The sequence below is a fragment of the Haemorhous mexicanus genome, chromosome 14 (assembly GCF_027477595.1).
Source record: "Haemorhous mexicanus isolate bHaeMex1 chromosome 14, bHaeMex1.pri, whole genome shotgun sequence".
Classification (NCBI taxonomy): Eukaryota; Metazoa; Chordata; class Aves; order Passeriformes; family Fringillidae; genus Haemorhous; species Haemorhous mexicanus.
Genome location: NC_082354.1, coordinates 13359337 through 13378152, shown reverse-complemented (window position 1 = coordinate 13378152; position 18816 = coordinate 13359337). Strand labels below are relative to the sequence as shown.

The window sequence follows — 18816 nt, the reverse complement described above, 5'->3', positions numbered from 1 at the left end:
CTGCTGGAGATCTGGGGCTGTTGGATTGCTGAGAAGCCAAAACAATAGCATTAAAAAGCCTCTTTCGTTTTGAGTTGGGTTGTTTGGAGCCACTGGGCTCTTTTAGGAGTGGGGCAGAGAGTTTCATTCCATGACAAGCCAGGCTGCTAAAGTTTGGAAGCAGTTTTTTTTTTCTGTCCCACTGGCTTCAGCCCATCACTTCTTGCATTTAATTATTTGCCTTTTGTTTAACTCTGATCTCCTCGGAGCAGATAAGAGAGGAGCCTGTTCCCATGACACATGTCAAACAGCCCCTTTTAAGCTGCAGTCAAGCTCTGCAGCCCTGTCTCCAGTGAAGCTGTTATCCCCACCAGGAAGGAAGGCAGAGTAGAGCTTGGAAATCTCAGGCTGCTCTACAGCAATCTGGCATGCTGAGGAGCCTGGATGGGGATTCAAAACCAGCCCCTGCAGTGGGTCACGGTTTTGGCTTTTTGCAGTGGTACTTGGACTGTCCAGTGATTTCACCTGAATGTTTGCAAAAGCCTTAAAGAACCCAGGGGAGTATCCTGGATGCATCAGGGGCTGATCCCAGGAGGCTCCCACCTGAGCCTTGGGTGAGTGGTGTGTAACAGCTGTATCCTTCTGGATATGGGGCTACAGCTCTGCTGCACGTGATCCTGCTGGCAGGGGCAGGTACATGGGGTCATTTGATGTGCCCCTTTTGGGAAGCAAATTTAATTACACTGAGGCTGAGAACTCTGTGTCCAGCCCTTGATGACTGTGCCTGGGATAGGCTGAGTAATAGATGGTCCTGTGCCTTTGCTGGCTACAGGAACCATTATTAATTATCTGTCATGGAACAGCTCTGTGGTCTTCCAGTCTGGCCTTATTTTAATAGGCTTTGAATAGCTCAAAAGAATTTGTTCCTCAAAAAAAGTCACAATTTTTGCATAAAGTTATATTAAGTATTTAATGTTTTCTGTATGCCTCTTGTTTCTTGAGGAAGAAATTAAGAAAGGGGGGAGAGAGAAAACCTTATTTTTCAAGAACTGTTTCATCTTAATGACAATATTTGTTACTAACTTTCTTATTTAGTGATATTTATCTTCTTATGTCTACTTGCAAACACTCTTAAAGGAAGACAGTTTACGCATGTTTTTGTGATTATCTCAGTTGATTTGCAGGGATAACATCAGTGATCCCTTGACTTTTAGGAGCCACTGGCATGGCTAGTGCTTATGTTTATTGCAGGGGGGAAGGAGTCAGTGATGCAACACACATCACTTTTTATAAATGAAAGCATGAAGGGGGAAAATCATTTCAGCTCTTCCTCCTGTGGCTGCCAGTTCTCAGCATCTTGGGGTACCTGCATGTTGTGGATCAGAGGTGCTGCTTTACAGAGTTGTCCTCTTAAAGTTTTATCCAATGCAGCTGGGGAAGTGGTGGAGACAATTTTGTTTCTTCTCTCTGGTTGTCAGGGCCAATTAAGTGGTCTGGTGTTGGGAAGGAGGGGAAAAGCAACCCACGCAAGGAAATAGGGAATTTTTGTTGTTGTTTCTGGAACTGTTGCCACTAGTTTCTGAAAGTATTGGTGTTTGTGTTAGATTGTTTGGGGTTTTTTCTTACAACAATCGTTTTAACATCAGGAAGCCTGAGTTTTTGGTTTAGCTTGATAGTATTCAGTTAGTGTTAGTGCAGGAGAAGTCATGTTGCTCTTCTCTTCACCTACTATAGAAAAATCACAAAAGAGGCACAGTAGCTACCAAGCCGCCTCCGCCTCGATGATTGTGTTGTTCCGGTAACCCAAACAATCCTTAATTAAATTTCTCTGGCTGCCCTGGGTGTTACATTCACTGAAATGCTGTTCCATTATGTTTTTTAGGGCCGGTGTACCCGAGAGAACTGCAAATATCTCCACCCTCCCCCACATTTAAAAACACAACTTGAAATAAATGGACGCAACAACCTGATCCAGCAGAAGACGGCCGCAGCCATGTTTGCTCAGCAGATGCAGTTCATGCTCCCGGGCGCGCAGCTACAGCCAATTGTGAGTTACAGCCCTGGCCCATGGGGCTCACACTGCTCCTGTCCCTACAGCCAATTGTGAGTTACAGCCCTGGCCCATGGGGCTCACACTGCTCCTGTCCCTACAGCCAGTTGTGAGTTACAGCCCTGGCCCATGGGGCTCACACTGCTCCCTGTCCCTACAGCCAATTGTGAGTTACAGCCCTGGCCCATGGGGCTCACACTGCTCCCTGTCCCTACAGCCAATTGTGAGTTACAGCCCTGGCCCATGGGGCTCACTCTGCTCCCTGTCCCTACAGCCAATTGTGAGTTACAGCCCTGGCCCATGGGGCTCACACTGCTCCCTGTCCCTACAGCCAATTGTGAGTTACAGCCCTGGCCCATGGGGCTCACACTGCTCCTGTCCCTACAGCCAGTTGTGAGTTACAGCCCTGGCCCATGGGGCTCACACTGCTCCTGTCCCTGCAGCCAGTTGTGAGTTACAGCCCTGGGCCTGCTGGGCTCACTCTGCTCCCTGTCCCTACAGCCAGTTGTGAGTTACAGCCCTGGCCCATGAGGCTCACTCTACTCCTTTGTCCCTCCCTGTTTGTTCACAGAGACCCCAGACCTGTACCTGAGCTCAGGCCATCTTTGCATCTCCTAGCAAGCTGTGTCTCTCTTTAACTCTGATAACTGAGGAGCTGTGAGATTCAGGGCTTCAAGTGGAAGGGTCTTACCACCAGGTGCTTATTTGACCAGCTGATTTATGTACATCCCAGAAGTTCTGAGTGGCTCAATTCCAGTGGAGCCTGTTTTGGGTGGTTGTTTTGCACTGAGATGATGCTGACTCCATTGGACGAGCTGTGTAGCACTGTTGGACTAAAACTAGGGAAGAATCTTACCTAGTCTTTAATACTTTTTAATGTCTGGGAGTGACGCCATTTCACTGCAGTTGTCCCAGCAGAGAGTTGTACTAATGTCACAGCCCTGTCACTTGTTTCTCACAGTAATGCTGATTTAGAGTTAGAGCAGGAAGGATTTGCTTCTTTTAGGGTAGGAAGGGAAGCCTGTGGGAGATAGATGTTTGCAGAGCAGGTAGTTCAGAGAAACCTTCCATGCCTGTCCCTGCTTTTGCCTGTCAGTTAAAACAGGTTTCAGGCTGGAGAACCCTCTTACGCCAGGGAGAGGATGGCTTGTTTCTTCTGATTGATGTATCTGGGAGGGGATGACACTTTTCAGCTGAGTTTTAGTCTGTCACAATGTATATTTTAAGAACTGTCAGAGGTCTTGAAGCAGCTCTTCAATGCTGATGTGAATAAGTTTCACTGAGAGTTAATTAAGAGTTCTCAGTTTAAAGTTGGGACTGAGTATCTTTCCTCGGGCAGTGTGCACTTAGTGTGCTGTAGCTGGGTGAGGCTCCTTGTGCTGTGCCACAGGGGAGGACTGGCCAGATCTTTTGGACAAGCTCTTCTAGCCTGAAGGTGTCAAGTCCATGAACCAGCCTGAACTTGGCCTCCTTGTGTCCCACCTACCAGTGCCTGGCCTCTCTGCCCGTGTGAGACACAGCATCTGTCACCCCAGCTGAAAAGCTCAGGTGCTTCTGGTTTATTCTCACCAGAGAACAGTGAAGGATTCCTCCTCATTAGAGGCTATCGTAGTGTTTGGTGTAAGAGCCTGTGATGGAGGTTTCCCTGTTTCAGCAGGGAAGGCTGATCAGTGTCCCTTCATGAGGGTGCTCTATTGGTCTGTGGCTATTTCCTCAGTCTGGCATATTCTTCCTGTGTTTTGGGGGGTTTTCCATGTTTGCCATGACTCTGATCATCTTGTGTGTCTGCTAGTAGCTTTGTCCTGCCCTATAAGCTAAGAAAATGCTGTTTATTCTTCCCATTTTGAAGATGGAAAGTTGAGACAGAAGAGAAAATTGGCCACAGAGAGGGTCTTTAGTTGTGCTGTACCTTAGGCTCTTCTCTGCTGTAGTCTTGCACTTCTTTTTTGTGGAGCTTGAAAGTATGTCCACATCAGAAGGAATCCTGAATTCCCACAAGATAGCGACATTGGTTTCTAAGCCCTGTACCAAAAGAAAAGTCTTCCTATTTGGAGTTTTCCTCTGTGGGGAATTCACGGTGGATGTTCTTCGGCTGACTATTCAAAGCATCTTTGGGATTTCCTTTTTGGAAAGTTCCCATCTTCCCACTTTGCAATCTTGCAGGTCCAGTATGCTCCTAAATTTTATTTCTGCCTTTTAAATTGCCTCTGAGACTGAATATGTTGGTTTGTCTAGTTAGTGCTCTCCTTTCAGAAGTAACCTTATCTGATGAGAAGGGCCCCTGGTTTCTAAATTGTGCCATGAGGGAGACATGGGCAAAGAAGAAAAATAAAAATTTGTTCTGGAGTGACTGCTCCCTTCGTGCTTTCCCACACTTTACTCAGACTAAACAAGCTCTTGGTCTGATTCCTGCTGCCCAACTTGCTCCACACCAATTTCAGGACAGACAAGAGATTGCTCTTTCAACTGCCTTTGATTTCCCGAAGATGCTGTCAGTGGAAGCTGGCTTTGAGAATTTTTTTCTCTCTGAATGAGAAGGGTGGGGCCTCCTTCTGGGTACACATGAAATTCGTCAAAGCAGAAGGTATTGTATCTGATGCAGCAGCAGAACAAATCCCATGTGATCAGAAAGCTGATCAACGGGATGCCTGCTTAATTGGGATGCTTGCCAGAGATGAGATTTGAAACAGCACACTTAATAGCTCCAAACAGCAGCTGAATGCTTAGACATTTTAAAGTGCAGTTTCACCAGAAAAGCAACTGAGTTAAAAAAAAACAAAAACAAAAAAACAAACAACACAAACCACCACCAAAAAACCCCCACCAAATCCAAACCAAACCAGCACTTGACAGAGCAGCTTTTCACCAGGCTTCCTGAAATGGTGTCTGTCTATGAGCTGGGCTCTGGCATTGATAGGAAGAGCTGTTTTAGTCAATGTTATGTCTGGTTTCTCAGATATGGTCACTTTGTGTCCTGTGTGTGCCAGTGCAAGACTGCCCAAAAACTGCTGCACCTTAGGCCTAGTGCCTGCCCTCTTCATCCTGCTTTATCCCTTTGCAGCAGTGTGGGGCAGAGTTTGGAGCTGACCATGGAGGTGCTTCAGCCCAGGGTCCTGGTTACGTGGTGGAGCAGGGCACTGGTTTGCCCAGTGCCTGAACAAGCCATTGACAGAGCATGGCAGTGGTGACGCACCTGTCCTGCAGCTGCCTCTGCTGCTACCTAGGGAAGCTCTTTCCTCTCTTTGTTTTCAAGCTCTTTGTCTTTTCTTTGTGCCAAGGTCTTTGTAGACAGAACTGTCTTGATAGTTCTGAGTCACCCATTCCCCTGAAGACAGCCCAGACTTTAACCCAGCCCTTTGTGCCCTCCTGGGGCAGCAGGATCCTGCTGCCACTCCTTGGTGCTGATGGAGCGGTTAAAGCAGAGGATGAGCAACTTGCTTGGCCAGTGATGCTTGGAGCAAGTGCTGGGGCTGATCTCAACAGGTGCTTTGCACAGGCATTTTTTCTATGCAGCAAAAACCTGATTTATATCTCAGCTCTAGTCAAAGACATGCTGGAATGAATAAATGCAGGTATCCTGGCCCACCCAGGAGCTGGCATCTGCCAAGAGACAGTGCTGTGGGGTCTTAGCACCTGTCTTTTACACTACAGCAGCCCACGAATGAGAGATCCTTTGAGCTAGGAGTGTGTCTTTGCAGTCTGGCTGGGGAAATGAGCATCTATGGTGGTAGGTAACTGGATGCTTTGGCCCATTGGATTCACTCCAGCATGCTCAGCCTTCATGTTGGAGGGTGGTTTTGGAGCCAGCCAGCCCCATGAACTTACTGGGGTGAAGGCAGATTTTTGGGTTTTTGGACAGCATCAAGTATGTTTTTAATATCAAGGTTTTCAATCTTGTCAGTATGAGATCTTTACCTTCAGTTTCTAACACCAGACTGTAAGCTGCCATTGTTTTTTTGTGTGCTTTCCATATATAGCTGCTTAGCAGTGACCTGTCTCCCCTCCTTCAGGCTATCAACACCTCTGTATTTACAGTGGGCCTCTCATGTTCAGGCTTTCCCTTTTTTAGGGTCTGAGGTAACTCAGAATCAACACTTCCTGGCTGAGACAGTGCTTGTGTTTGACAAAACACCAACCGCTCTTCTGCCTTCCTCTTCACACCCACTCTGTGTTTCTTCTCTAGCTTTAGCACAATTTCTGCTAGCCAAATCGAATGCAACTTCTAGATTGTTAACAAAATCAGCTGTTCTAGGTTCTGCTGTCACCAGTGGTGACAAATGCCCCTCCCTGGGACGGTTCCTTCTCTCTGCTCACACCTTCCATGCTTGGGGTCTGTGAGGAGCTCAGAGCTGTCCAAGTCCTTGGGAGCCCTCCCCCTGAGATGTGTTCTCACAACAGCCATTTCAGCTTTTTAAAATTATTACTATTCTTACAAGCATTTTAATACTCAGTAAACCAGTCTTGTGAGCTGCTACCAGCATGAACCCTTTGCTGCTGCCCTGTAACCTGTTTCCCTCTGCACGGGAGTTACTGGTAGTGTCTCTATGCTATGATTTTTAAAAGCTAATTTGCAAGGAAACCTGTCTCTATGTTTCCTGAATTAGCAAGAGCTTGAAAGGGGGCAGCAGGAGTAAGTGCTGATACTTCCAATCCCTCTGTTTTGCCCTAGAGCATACCAGCAATTAAGTTGAGAATATGGTTTTTTTGTGTACAGCCATAACATTGCTCTGTCAGGTCTCCTGTCCCTCCCTTCCTCTTCCTCCCACAGTTTTATATCAGGACCATGATGCCATTCAGTCTGGGATATCCCTTGGGTCAGTTGGGTTCAGCTGTCCTCTGTCCCCTCCCAACTCCTTGTGCTGCCCCTCATAGTCACCTCGCTGCTTGGGTGGGGTGAGAGGTAGAAAAACCCTTAACCCTGTGTAAGCGCTGCTCAGAAAAAGCAAAAGCATCCCTGAATTATCTACACTGTTTCCAGTACAAATCAAAACCACAACCCTCTACCAGCTACTGTGGAGAAAATTAACTGTATCCCAGCCAAATGCTGTCACAGGAGGTGGACAGGAGGCACGTTGAGGAAGGCAATGCTGTTTGGAGTAAAAATTACATTTGGATTCTGGCTGCAAGGAGGAAATTTGCTAACATTCCCTGAGGACATGGGGGACCTGCACAGACGTAGAGGGAAGAATTGGCTGGCAGCATCCCTATTACTGGTACTGATGCATGAGCCAGACTGGATTTCCCAATCCAAGACAGGCAGCCGGGTCTGGCAGTGAGCACAGCCCATCTTTTCCCCTCATCAGCCACAATAAATACAGAGCTCCCTGGTGCCAGCTCACAAAGGCACAGTTCTCAGAGTGCTTCACACACTCCAGACTTAAAACCCCAGCTCTTGTAGGTTTAATATGTTGAGTGAGGTCTGCTTGTTCCCTCGCTGTGCACCCGCTTGGCTGTGAGCAGCAGCCCCAGCCTGCGGGCAGGGTGTGGAGCACAACTGGCACTTCCCATCAGGGAAGCATGCACACAGTGCAGGCAGGCAGAAATCTTGGGAAGGCAGCAGCAGATGTCAGGGCACAGAAAGGGGTGAACAAACAGCAGCAGCAATAAAAACTCCTCCTGCTCCTACGAGCATCCCTCTGCAGGTCTCCAGGATCACAAGTGGATTGTGCTATTCAGTTGTTCCTCATGCACATCTTTCCTCCACTGTCTTCAGTGTGGGTTTGGATCCATTAGCTCTTGCTGATTGCTTCCAGTGAGAAGAGGGACTGCTTTTGAGGGAGATGAGGATTGTGTTTTTGGGGGCAGGTCCTTTGTGGCAGTTTTGGTGAAGAGGCTGGTATACCATCTCTTAGTGAATGTTTCAGGTGAATTCACTCAGCGTGAGGTGTTGCAAGCTCCCAGCATTCCCAGTCTGCACAAATCCTTCCTTCAGCAATGGAAGGAACATCTTCCCTTTGTCTCAGAAACCAGCGAGGTCCTTGGCCCAGCTGCTGGCTGTGTTTGAACACAGCCAAGCAGGAGAAGGTTGCTTTAAAGGGTCTCCTGGCATTTTGGAGCAGTGTTTGTGCCACACCTGCTCAGTCAGGATACTTCTGCTGTATTAGGTGCTGAAAAACATAGGGTAGGTTTGCCCACACATCTGTGCAAGCCACATGTACTGCAAAGTTTGGGTTACTATGGGTACGTAAAACAAATGATGACAACATGTCAGGCCCCACTATAACCTGTGCAGACTGGCCAGGCAGGAGAAGCTCCTTAAAACAGCATTTATGGTGCAAATGGTGATGGAGGTTCAGCAGATACCACTGTAATTACTGGTACTTGCACAAAAGAAAACAGTCTAATGGATGCTGCTTTCTCACTAAAGTGTTCAGGGAGTCAGAGATCCTAAAAATCATAAAGAGCCTTTTTAGCAGCAAAAGGTGTAAAATGTCTGGGAGCCACCAGAGAATTGAAAGAGAGAAGAAAATTATATAATAAAGGGCTGTGGACTGGGGGTTCTCTAGCTTTAGTGGCTGAAGTCTCCCAACAGCTGAAGCAGTGCTTGACTAAGGCTCACAAGAAGGAAAATTGGAAATCCCTTCCAGAAAAAGAATAATTTGGTTCTGCTATACTTAAAGCATCCAGCACCACTGATGCAGGAAGCTGTGTCTCCTCACTGCAGATGAGAAAATGGGATATATTCTGTCAATTATTCCCTTTCTCATTGGCTGGGGAGCTGCTTGCTGTCACTGACCTTAGGAAGGGGCATTGTTGAGCTAAAGCTGGGTTAGGACAGTTGACTGGTGTTACTGTGGGTTAACTTCTTCCACATTGCAACAAGCAAAGTATGAAAGTACCAGGATGAAGGTGCTGTTGAGGAACATACTGTCCATATGTGGTTTCTTTTAGAAGTTCACAGGACTAGAAGTACCAAAACAAAATAAAGTAGGGAATGATGTGTGTGGCCAAAAAACTGCCCCAGGCAATTGTGTAAGCACACTTGTATTTATTGCCAAATAGAGGCTGTAGCTTCCAAGGATGGTGTCATAGACACCTGCCAATATGAGCAGCTTTAACTGGAACCCAGATTTCACAGTGGAGCAGGTGAGAGGAGGGAAAATAAAAATGGTTCCGTTTTCAGGCTGCATTCCCTGAGAAGTGCTGCCATGCATGCTGTCATCTTCAGTGAGGTCAGGTGGAGATTTTCATCAAGCTAGAATTGGTTTCATTCCCAAGAGTACTTTCTATCTGGTGCTTTAAAGCCTCACAAACTCCCTGGCTGCAGGGCTAGTCCCGGGCTTTAAACTGAGCATCTGCTTAGGAGCCTTGTGCTTACCTGCCTGCCAGCACAGCAGCTCCTTTTCCAGATGAACACTGCTGGAGCAGCTCAGGTCAGGGAAGTGCTTCTGGCCCCCAGCACTGAAGCTCTGCTGCACTCAGAGGACCTAAATCTTTATGGCTTGTTGTTCTGTCCCAAAGAGAACATGACTCCTTGTAGCACAGGTGGGGTCTTGGACCTCGCACTAGTCCACCTGAGCCATCTCATCTGGTTCATTCTGTCATTGCTCTTCCAAGCCCAAGGCTTACCTGCTCTTGCCAAAGCCATGAGATGTGGCATGTTGTGACATTAATGAGTTTGGTGTCCTCTTGCTGCCGTTCACAGGGAGTACAGGCTTAGATCCTTCTCCAAAATGGCTTTTGCCTGAACTCTGTTGGCACTCTGAAACCAACCCCAGATGTGCAGAACGCCTGACCAGCCGAGTGTACTGCAGCAGAGATACCTCCCCTGACTAAATGGTGCCTTTGGTCTAACCTGGGGCCCACTGGCCATGCTAACGTGGAGCTCAGGGGGCAGGCTGGTGGTGGATGCAGCAGTGCAGCAAATGGGGTTGGTTACCTGCTTCCAGGTCCTGAAGCTGCAGTTTACCTGGGAGTCTCTCTACAGCATTGCGGTGTAGGCATAAGGAAGCTGAGATGTGTATTTGGGAATGAGAAGTCTGTTTAATTTGGGCCTGCCCTAATTGCTGGCATGAAATCCTTAATTGTGTCATTAAACTATAAAGATCATCAATATGCTTTGATCTGACAAATAAAGATGCCTTGAATTCAGGATGAGTCACAAATCTGTGAGTCAGGAGAAGCGAATGGATCGCAAATACATGGCAATAAATGAATAGATTGGAGAGCACAGCATTTTGATGTGACTAATCAAATTGTCTAAAAGGATTGAAGTGTGATGCAAGGCTTTGATGGGAAATCCAAGACAGAGCTTTTTAACTAATACTTTGTTTTTCTTCTTTCTGTACACAGACAACGTTTCCTGTGACTCCATCGCTTGCAACAAGCCCCACAATGGCTTTTAGTCCCTACCTGAGTCATGTTTCTCCTGGGATGGGCTTAGTTCCTGCAGAGCTTTTACCAAATACTCCTGTCCTGGTTTCTGGAAATCCTACTGTTACAGTACCGGGAGGCTCTGCTGGGCAGAAACTGATACGTACGGATAAACTGGAGGTATTTGGACATCTGATACAATACTGCTGACAGGGATGAACAGGACATGTGGTCTCAGCTGTTGCTCTCTGCTAAAATGACCTGATGCAGCACAGTAGAGAGTTGAACTTGCAGCTTTCCTAGCACAGGGCTGCTGCTCTCGGCCAGAGCAGACGCTTTTGCGGGGACTTTTCTCAAATCCTTGGAAATTTGGGAAAACTCATTCCTCTGGTATCAGTGGGTATTAGAGCAGGGTTAGGATTGGTTTTTTGTATGTGATCTGCCATGCTTAAAAAAACCCCAAAAAAACCAAGTAGATGGTCTGCTCTTAAACTTTATTGGGTGGGAGATGTTTTGGAGAAAACAGATGTTTCCCTTTTCTAGAGATGGGCTTATTGAGCTTTTACAGAAAACTTTAGGCATTACACTGGTGGGAGTGGAGAGTGTGTGATGTTGGAAAGACATCTCTCCCTCCCCAGTTGGCTGGACATGCTGGGACTTAACGGTGGAGGAGTTGTAAACGTCTTTCAAACCGTAAGCAAAGACACTGCAGGAGATAAGGGCTGAGGACCTGAATTCAGAGGCCCCTGCAGGTGTAAATTATAACACAGGAAGATAACAGAGAAGGGTGTAATTTCAAAACACATTGTTTTGTGTTATGTACTTTATCTTGCCTTGCTGACATCTCACCTTTCCCCACACTCAGTCTGATTGCACATTGGTACGTGAGCTACGCCACTTGCTGTATTATTCAACAACTTCTCTCAGTTCCTCAGACAAGAAACCTTGCAGATTTTTTTTGAAACCTTTTCGTCTGCCTCTGATGCTTCAGTGGTCATAACTTAGGAGGATCTGTGAGATCCTAGTACAACTAGTAATTTTGGCAGCACCTTCAAACACATTGCTGTGTAACCAAATGTGCTGTCACGTAATGCCAGGGTCGGGGTTTTATTGTGAAGGGCAGGGAGACTATTTATGTGAAAGAGGCACCTTGTGTTTAAGAAAAAGTACTTGTTGCAAATAACAGTAGCATGTAACATTTAAAATTAAATATCTTGCCTAAGAGTGTGCTCCATAGCAAATACATAATCCAGGTGAGACACAAATGGCAGAGGTATTAACATTTAAGCTTTAGAGGCAGGGGAGGAATCCTGAGCTGCAAAAGTTTTGTCAAAATAACATTGATTTTTCTGGGGTCACTGTCCATTCTGCACAAATTCTGTACTTCACTTGCATTTGGTAATTGGCCTTATTAATGTTGTGGTTCTTTTCACCCCCTGAAGCAGTTGTGAGTAGAACCAGTTGCCCCTGTGTCTGTTGATATACATGCTACCCCAGATGAGAATGGATTCAGAATGCGCGTGGTTTAATGTGGCCAACTGAACTGATATTCTGTGTTGAAAATACTGAATGAAAAGTAACTTCATGTTCTGCTCAACAATGTGACTTTCTTTCAAGGTTTGTCGAGAGTTTCAGCGTGGAAATTGCACACGTGGTGAGAATGATTGCCGCTATGCTCACCCTATAGATATTGCAATGATAGACACAAATGAAAATACTGTTACAGTTTGCATGGATTACATCAAAGGTCGATGCTCTAGGGAGAAATGCAAGTACTTTCATCCCCCTGCACACCTGCAAGCCAAAATCAAGGCAGCTCAACACCAGGTGAACCAGACAGCTGCAGCTGCAATGGTAAGTAGAGCTCTTCTCAAGCTGCATTTCCATTGCTAAGAGATTCCAAGTGTCATATGTGTCATTTGTGGAAAAGTAGAGAGCTTTGTAAATGGCTGACTAGAGAGCTGAGAGCATGTGCAAGATGCATCCCATCTCTTCATCCTGTCTCTGTGCTCACCACAGCATGAAGCCCTCAGTGGCACAGTACATCTCACCAGGTAGGGACATGGTGCCCAGCCCTGTGATTTGCTGACATGACATTGTGATGTGACATGAATGCAAGTGCAGCAGCACCCAACACCTTCCCTGGCTGAGTCATAGGGGTCAGTTCAGCTTCCTCAGTACACAATACATCCTTATCAGGGATAACCTGGCCTGTTCTCTGCAAAAAGCAGATGGTATCAGTTGCCTGAGCTTAGCAAACTTGTGTCTGATACCTTTTGCCAAGACTTAGTGAAATTACAAGACACAAACCAAGGGTGACTTCCTGACCTGTTTGATGCTTTGGACCTGGTAGAGATGGTCCCACTTGCATTTTAAGTTGAATTGTGGCTACTTATATCTATAGTTCTGAACGTGAGTCAAGGAAGACTCACCAGGTGACCCCTAGCTCGTATAAATGTTTGCCATTCTGTTGAGTTGGGTTTAATGGGACCTGTTAATTCCAGAGATGAGAGAGCTGGGGAGGGAACAAGAGGCCCAGGGGATCTTATCCATATGCATAAATTCCTGATGTGGGAGGCAAAGAAGGTGAAGGGAAGCTCTTCCCTGTGGTACCCAATGAAAAGATAAGAAGCAAAGGGCATAAATTGAAATTCAGAACATTCCATTAAAACATAAGGAAAAACTTATTTACCAAAGAAAGATCTAGCACTACAACAGGATTCACTGTCCTAGTAGATACTGAGAATCTGTATCTGAACCTGAATGGAGTCTAAAGCAAGCTGCTGTAGTTGACCCTGCTTTGAGCAGGGTGTTGCTCTAGCTGATCTCTAGAGGTCTCTTCCATCTCTTTTATAATTTTTTTAAATTTTTCTAATTAATATTAAAAAGGCTCTTGCTTCCTCTTTGATTTAGAATTAAGGCTACTAAAATTTTTCTAAATACCTTATTTTTTTAAGATAGTAAAGGAGGTTGCTTTTAATTCATAATGAAATTTAGTGCGGAGCCAGGGCAGTTCTAAAAATGAAACAAGTGCCCTCCTTGTAGTATCAGTATTACCTGGAATGTAATTTGAACAATTAATTTATACTGCAGTATTTATTTGTCCTGCAGAGTTTATTTATTAGTTTCCTTACTGTTTTTATTGTTGTTGAAATAAGAGTCCAGGTCTGTTGAAAAATAACCTTCTGAAATGAAACTCTTGTGTTCTTCACAATTGAATCTTTACTTTTTCACTAATTATCTAGGACACTGCTACTTAACCAAAGCCAATGCATGTTTTATTCATCCAGCTGGCTTCTCTTAAAAATGTAATTAACCCTATTTGTATGCTGTTAACGAGAACCTTTAAAATATTTATTGATGGCTTGTTGCATCACCCCTGCTACCAAAACAGCCTACATTATTCATTGACTTTTCAAGGTTTGATGCATTTACTGTACCTGTTGAGGTGTAAGACTTTATTAAAGGGAAGAAAGGTGCTCCATTTTCTTGGAGGGAAAAACAGATTCCAGGCTATGGGTCTGCGTTCTAAAACAGATTTAGAATGACTTCAAATCTAAATTCAGCATTTCTGAGGGACCCAATGCTGAAGTTACTTGATGTGCACAAGTAGCAGCTTTACTCACTCCTGCTTGGCTGAAGTCAGTACAGCACTGGATGAACTGGGTAAGGCTCTGTCCCCAGTTCAGGACAGCACTTAAGCATGTGCTTGAAGCTCCCTCCTTTTCCAGTGATCCTTCCCCCTCCATGAGTGCTCTGCTGGCCTCTGCATGGTGTGTAGCTGCAGCATGAGAGCTGGAGCCCAGTGCCAGTCCCTGTGCAGGTGCTGATCCCTGAGTGCTCCTGCCCTGCTGTGCCAGCTGATGTGACGAAGCTCCAAAGCACTTGTCCTGTGATGACATTTCTTTACTTTTAAAACTTACCGAGGCAAAATAACTGACTTGCCACTAGGCCAGGTAATTACCCAGCCACCCCATGTTGTGCATGCCTCGTCTTTTTAATATATTGTATAATGCATTCACTTTTTAATTTTTTTTTCTCTTCGCCTTCCCAAATTGTTGCTCTCTCTTGACACACCTCTGCTTGCTGTTTTTGTTACTGTGCTTGATCCCCCTCCCCGGCCCATTGCCATCATGTGCTCGCTGCCTGCTAATTAAGACTCAGCCAGCTGTCAGATCACTGAAGCGACCGCTCGAGGCAACCTTTGACCTGGTACTTGGACCTTTCACCTTCTCGCTTTGCACGTAACCATCTTAATCTGCATGAAAGCCTTCTGCTCTTGGTCTGTGGTGGTAGTGCCTGGGGAGACTGCCCATCCCAGCCAGAAATGTTCAGTGTGCGTTCAGACATGCCAATCCTGAGCCCCACATATCCATTGACGTCTGAGCTTTGCCTCCTGAAGCCTAGATGTGTTTTGGAGACAGTGAATAATCTCGGGGGGAGGCAGCTCTGGCTTTTGAAGTGTTTTTCCAAACACTGGCAGCTTTGGAGTCACAAGATGCAATGTTTGAGGGAGAATTTAAGAATTTAGCTCATTAGGTCTGCAGTGTGCTCTAAATGCCAGAGGACTGGGTGGTTGCAGGACAGATCCAGTAACTTAACTTTGTATTCCCAGCATCACAGCCTTGCCTGGCAGTGCCATGCTGGTAACTGCCCTGCACAAGAGCATCCTGTGTAATGAACACAACTGAGATTTAGGGACAAGAGGGCTAAACAGCATCCTTGGGGATCTGTGCTGGGAACTGAAGCAGGTGCAGCGTGGGACTTGGCTCATGCATTGGATAACCTGGGGAGGTGGCTGTCCCTTCAGCTGGCTCTGTCTGTGGTTCATCCCCCATGCCCAGTGGGATAGTGTCAGCAAAGGGACCTTGCTCTGGGTGCCTTTTGCTTCAGTCTCAAACATGGAATTTGCCCCCTGAGCTTTTGCCTGCAAGCTGTCTTCATTTATGCTGGCCTTGGTTGTTTTATGACTCCCAAATAACATGTTTTACCTAGCTTTATGATGCTCATACTGAGGCAAAAGCCATACTTAGAGTGCTGTCAGTCTTGGCTCCATAGAGGACAACACCTTCCTGTTTTCCCAAGGAATAAGGGATACAATACATTTTAAAAGAAAGAGCTCCTGTTGCCCAGCTATAGCAGGGAGAGGGAAGAGTGGACACATAGGAGCTGTGAAACCATCAGGCTGATGTTGTGTCTCATTCCCAGACCTAGGGAGGAGAAGCTGAGCTGCTCCCCTTCCTCTTCAAAGACTTATTTTTGGGTTTAAGTAGTGAAGAGACTTCCTTATCAGAGTTTTAGGCAGCAGCAGTAGGAAGCCTTGCTAGGACTCAGCTTCTGCCAGCAGTGGTAGAATGATGCTGTGAATGGCATCACAGCCTCTCACTTGCTCTGCTCACAGCTGCCACAGACACGGCCCCAGAGCCAGAGCAGGCAGGACCTGCACAGCTGCCCTCTCCAAGAGCCACCACTCTGAGCAGACACAGTCTGGCAGAGAATTGGAGAGCCCATTACTGCTCCCCCACTGAACAAACCCTCTGAGAGAAGCTGCTTTGTACGAGTCTTCCTGCTCTGACCCATTGAAAAGTTGGCAGCCACTCATTATTATATGTCACCTCCTCTGAACCCTTCAAGAGTGATAAGAACATGCATAGTCTTCAGAGGAAACTGCTCACTTTGCTTCTGCTGCTTGACAGGGGATGGGTGCTACCTCTGCCTTCTCTCAGATAATTCTGTTTGTCATGCCTGGCAGCAGACCCAGCCCCTCCTTGCTGAGTGCAGAAGGGTAAAAGTGTGATCTGGTCCCAGGAGATAGAGATCTGAGGGGAACTTTGAGGTGCAATTAAATTGTTTGTTGCAGTTTTAATCCAGTTCTTGTCTTGTAAAAAATAACGAGAGGTTTGTTAACCAGCACGTGGGAAAATCTGACTTTAGCATGAAGTGTTTTTTTATCTGTCAGTCTTGCTGAAGAACTGCTTTCCATGCCATGCAGAGCAGTGGCACAAGCCTCTTTGTTCACATTCTCATTTGAGCAGGAATGTGGCTTTCCCAGCCTAAAAATGGGAGGCTGCTTGGCATTTAATTAGTGGAAATTGTTTCTTTGGATCAGTGCAGCACTATCACATGGAATCTGAACTGAATTAACCCTTTCACTGGTGCAGATGGCCAGATCCTGTTGCAAAGGTTGCATACCCATGTGTGCACACAAACACACAGGGGAAAAAATAAAGTCAGGAAAAATTACTGAGCTGCTGCTGTAGTTGTGGTGGTCAGACCTTGTCCAGAGGGAAAGCACAAGCAGCTGGATGAGGTAAACTCATCAAGAAAGTTCTTTACTAGGAGGGTTTAGTCTAATTCCTCTGCTGCAGTGTGACACTGGCTACAGAATTTGGTGGTGAGGAGTCTCTGTTGCCTTTTGGAATTCTGCTTGTAGGATTCCTTCAGAACCAGGACGTGGTGCAAGAAATGTTGTATCCCCTGGAGCTGCTACAATTCCTGCAGGTCCTGACTGATACAAAAATTGTAGCCCATGTCAAATGAGGCGCATTAGTTTTGTGCTGTGTCCCTGCCAGCTTCCCTTGCAGAAGCTTTATGGGCCCAGCTTCATCATGTGCAATTTTAGATGCCTCTTCAAGGCATTATAGATGGACCTTTCCATGAGCATGTTCCTGAGGCTCTTACCTCAGTACACAGGCTGGAAAAGGGCTGAAGCCAGATTGTTCTGTGTCCTTGGGCCCTCCTACACCTTGGTATCTAAAATGAGATCGGTTGGCAACAGGAGGAGCCAGTACATCTTCATGTATCCTGTGGGACACTCCTGCAGCTGCTGGGGTGGAGGGGTTACCCACAGGGCTGGGTCAAACCAGAAGCAGATCAAGTTGGGTTCCTAGCTCCCCTGCCCACAGAGCCCACGTGGGATAGCTGGACATCAGGTGGCACAGGAGCTGCTGCAGAGTGCTTGTTTCTTTAGAACACTTTGGAAATACTGCATTTATTTGTGTTTCTCTACCTGGCTGCTGTTGAGGGAGCAACAGTGAAGCTTCCTTTCTTTCCCTTGCTCCCAAGGGGCTGTAGCAGGTTAGGGGTGGGATGGTGATGCTGGAGAGGTGATGGGGTAGTCTGATGTGTCTTGACATCTCTGGGGCCTGCTGGTGTCTCCCTCTGGCTGCAGTGCTTTGCTTTGGAATTGTCCTGTGATATGCTAAGACATGACAGCAAGGTCTCAAAGCCTTCAGCTGTTCTGCTCTTGGCAGTGCCATTGTGGGGTTTGGGGTGGTGACAGCCTTTGGCCAAGAAGCAGGGAGTCAAAAGTCCATTATGTGCCTGGCACAGTTACTTTGCTATAATTAGAACATTCTCCTTCTGAGGCAGATTTTGGAAGTGTCTGAAAAGGATTATTTAGCAATTGGGTACCATAAGGAGCATGAATTTATGTAGCAAGTTCTTCAGTTGTTCTAAAGCTGTAAAACCTCTGTGATGTACATGAAACTACTCCAGACTGTGTAAGCTGTAGATCTGTCCCGTGCCTCGAGGAACATTCACGTAGCCATCGTTGAATAGACAAGTTGTAGATAACAGGCAGATTTAACACAGATACCAATGAAAGCTTACCTAGAAATGAAAACTCATGTATATGAAAACTCATACATATCCTAAAATATGGATCTTAAATAAAAGATTTTGGTGTCTGTGTCTGAGAATATTGTCCCATCTTTGACTGCTGTCTTTTGGTAGCAGCCAGAAGAAATCTGGGAAAATTAAATCCTAGTGCTGAGAGTGGTTGCCCACTAGGATAGGCAAAGGATGTGTGCATGTCTGAGGGCAGTTTTGCAAATGCAATTTCTTCTCATTTTCTTTTTTAATATTAAAACCACCCAAAAGCAACCATGTGAGTAGAGATAGGATGGAGTAATGTTTGCCTGGAAGTATGTTGCTTAACATTTCTCAGATGAGCAGTCTCCTATAGCAAATTAAAGTGAAACCTGTTTCTAGATGGCGACAAACTGTTGAAAGCTTTCACTTACATTCTGTTGTGTGTTGATCTTCATAACGCTTTAAAATCTCTTTACTTGTGTCCTTTCTTCTGAGTATTGTGTGTTTGTAGCTTTAACCCTTCATTAGCCAAACCTTCTCCATTACCTACCATTCATTTATGACCTATTAAAATAAAAGTTGGAGTGATAACCCTGTTTTTCAGCCATTGCTTTGCTACATGATACAGACTAACAACTAGTCAGAAATGACCTGATTCTGCATGACTTCCACGTGCGTAAATCTCATTGACGTCAATGGGAGTGTTACGTGCAAAAGGACTGCGGGGCATAATTAAAAAGGACCCTTTTCTATCACAATGTGGAGAAAAAAACGTGGTTTCTTACTTGGGTACAATGAAAAGCTGTAAATCATTAGAAACATTCCTGTCTCTTAAGAACCTGACATACTACTTTGCTGTTGAGACATGCTTGGATGAATGA

General features: G+C 45.9%; 1 protein-coding gene across 11 annotated transcripts in view; it reads left to right on the top strand.

Annotated features, from left to right (window-relative positions):
- The window catches only part of MBNL3 (muscleblind like splicing regulator 3), a 92500-nt gene that overhangs the window by 57310 nt on the left and 16374 nt on the right, over nt 1-18816 (top strand). For all 11 annotated transcript variants that reach the window (XR_009488281.1, XM_059859424.1, XM_059859420.1 and 8 more), the window contains 3 exons: nt 1862-2026; nt 10322-10522; nt 11960-12196. Coding sequence is in view for 10 of the 11 variants with exons in the window: in XM_059859424.1 (XP_059715407.1) it covers nt 1862-2026; nt 10322-10522; nt 11960-12196 (603 nt within the window). In the remaining variant the exon portion in view is untranslated. The remainder of the gene's footprint in view (nt 1-1861; nt 2027-10321; nt 10523-11959; nt 12197-18816) is intronic.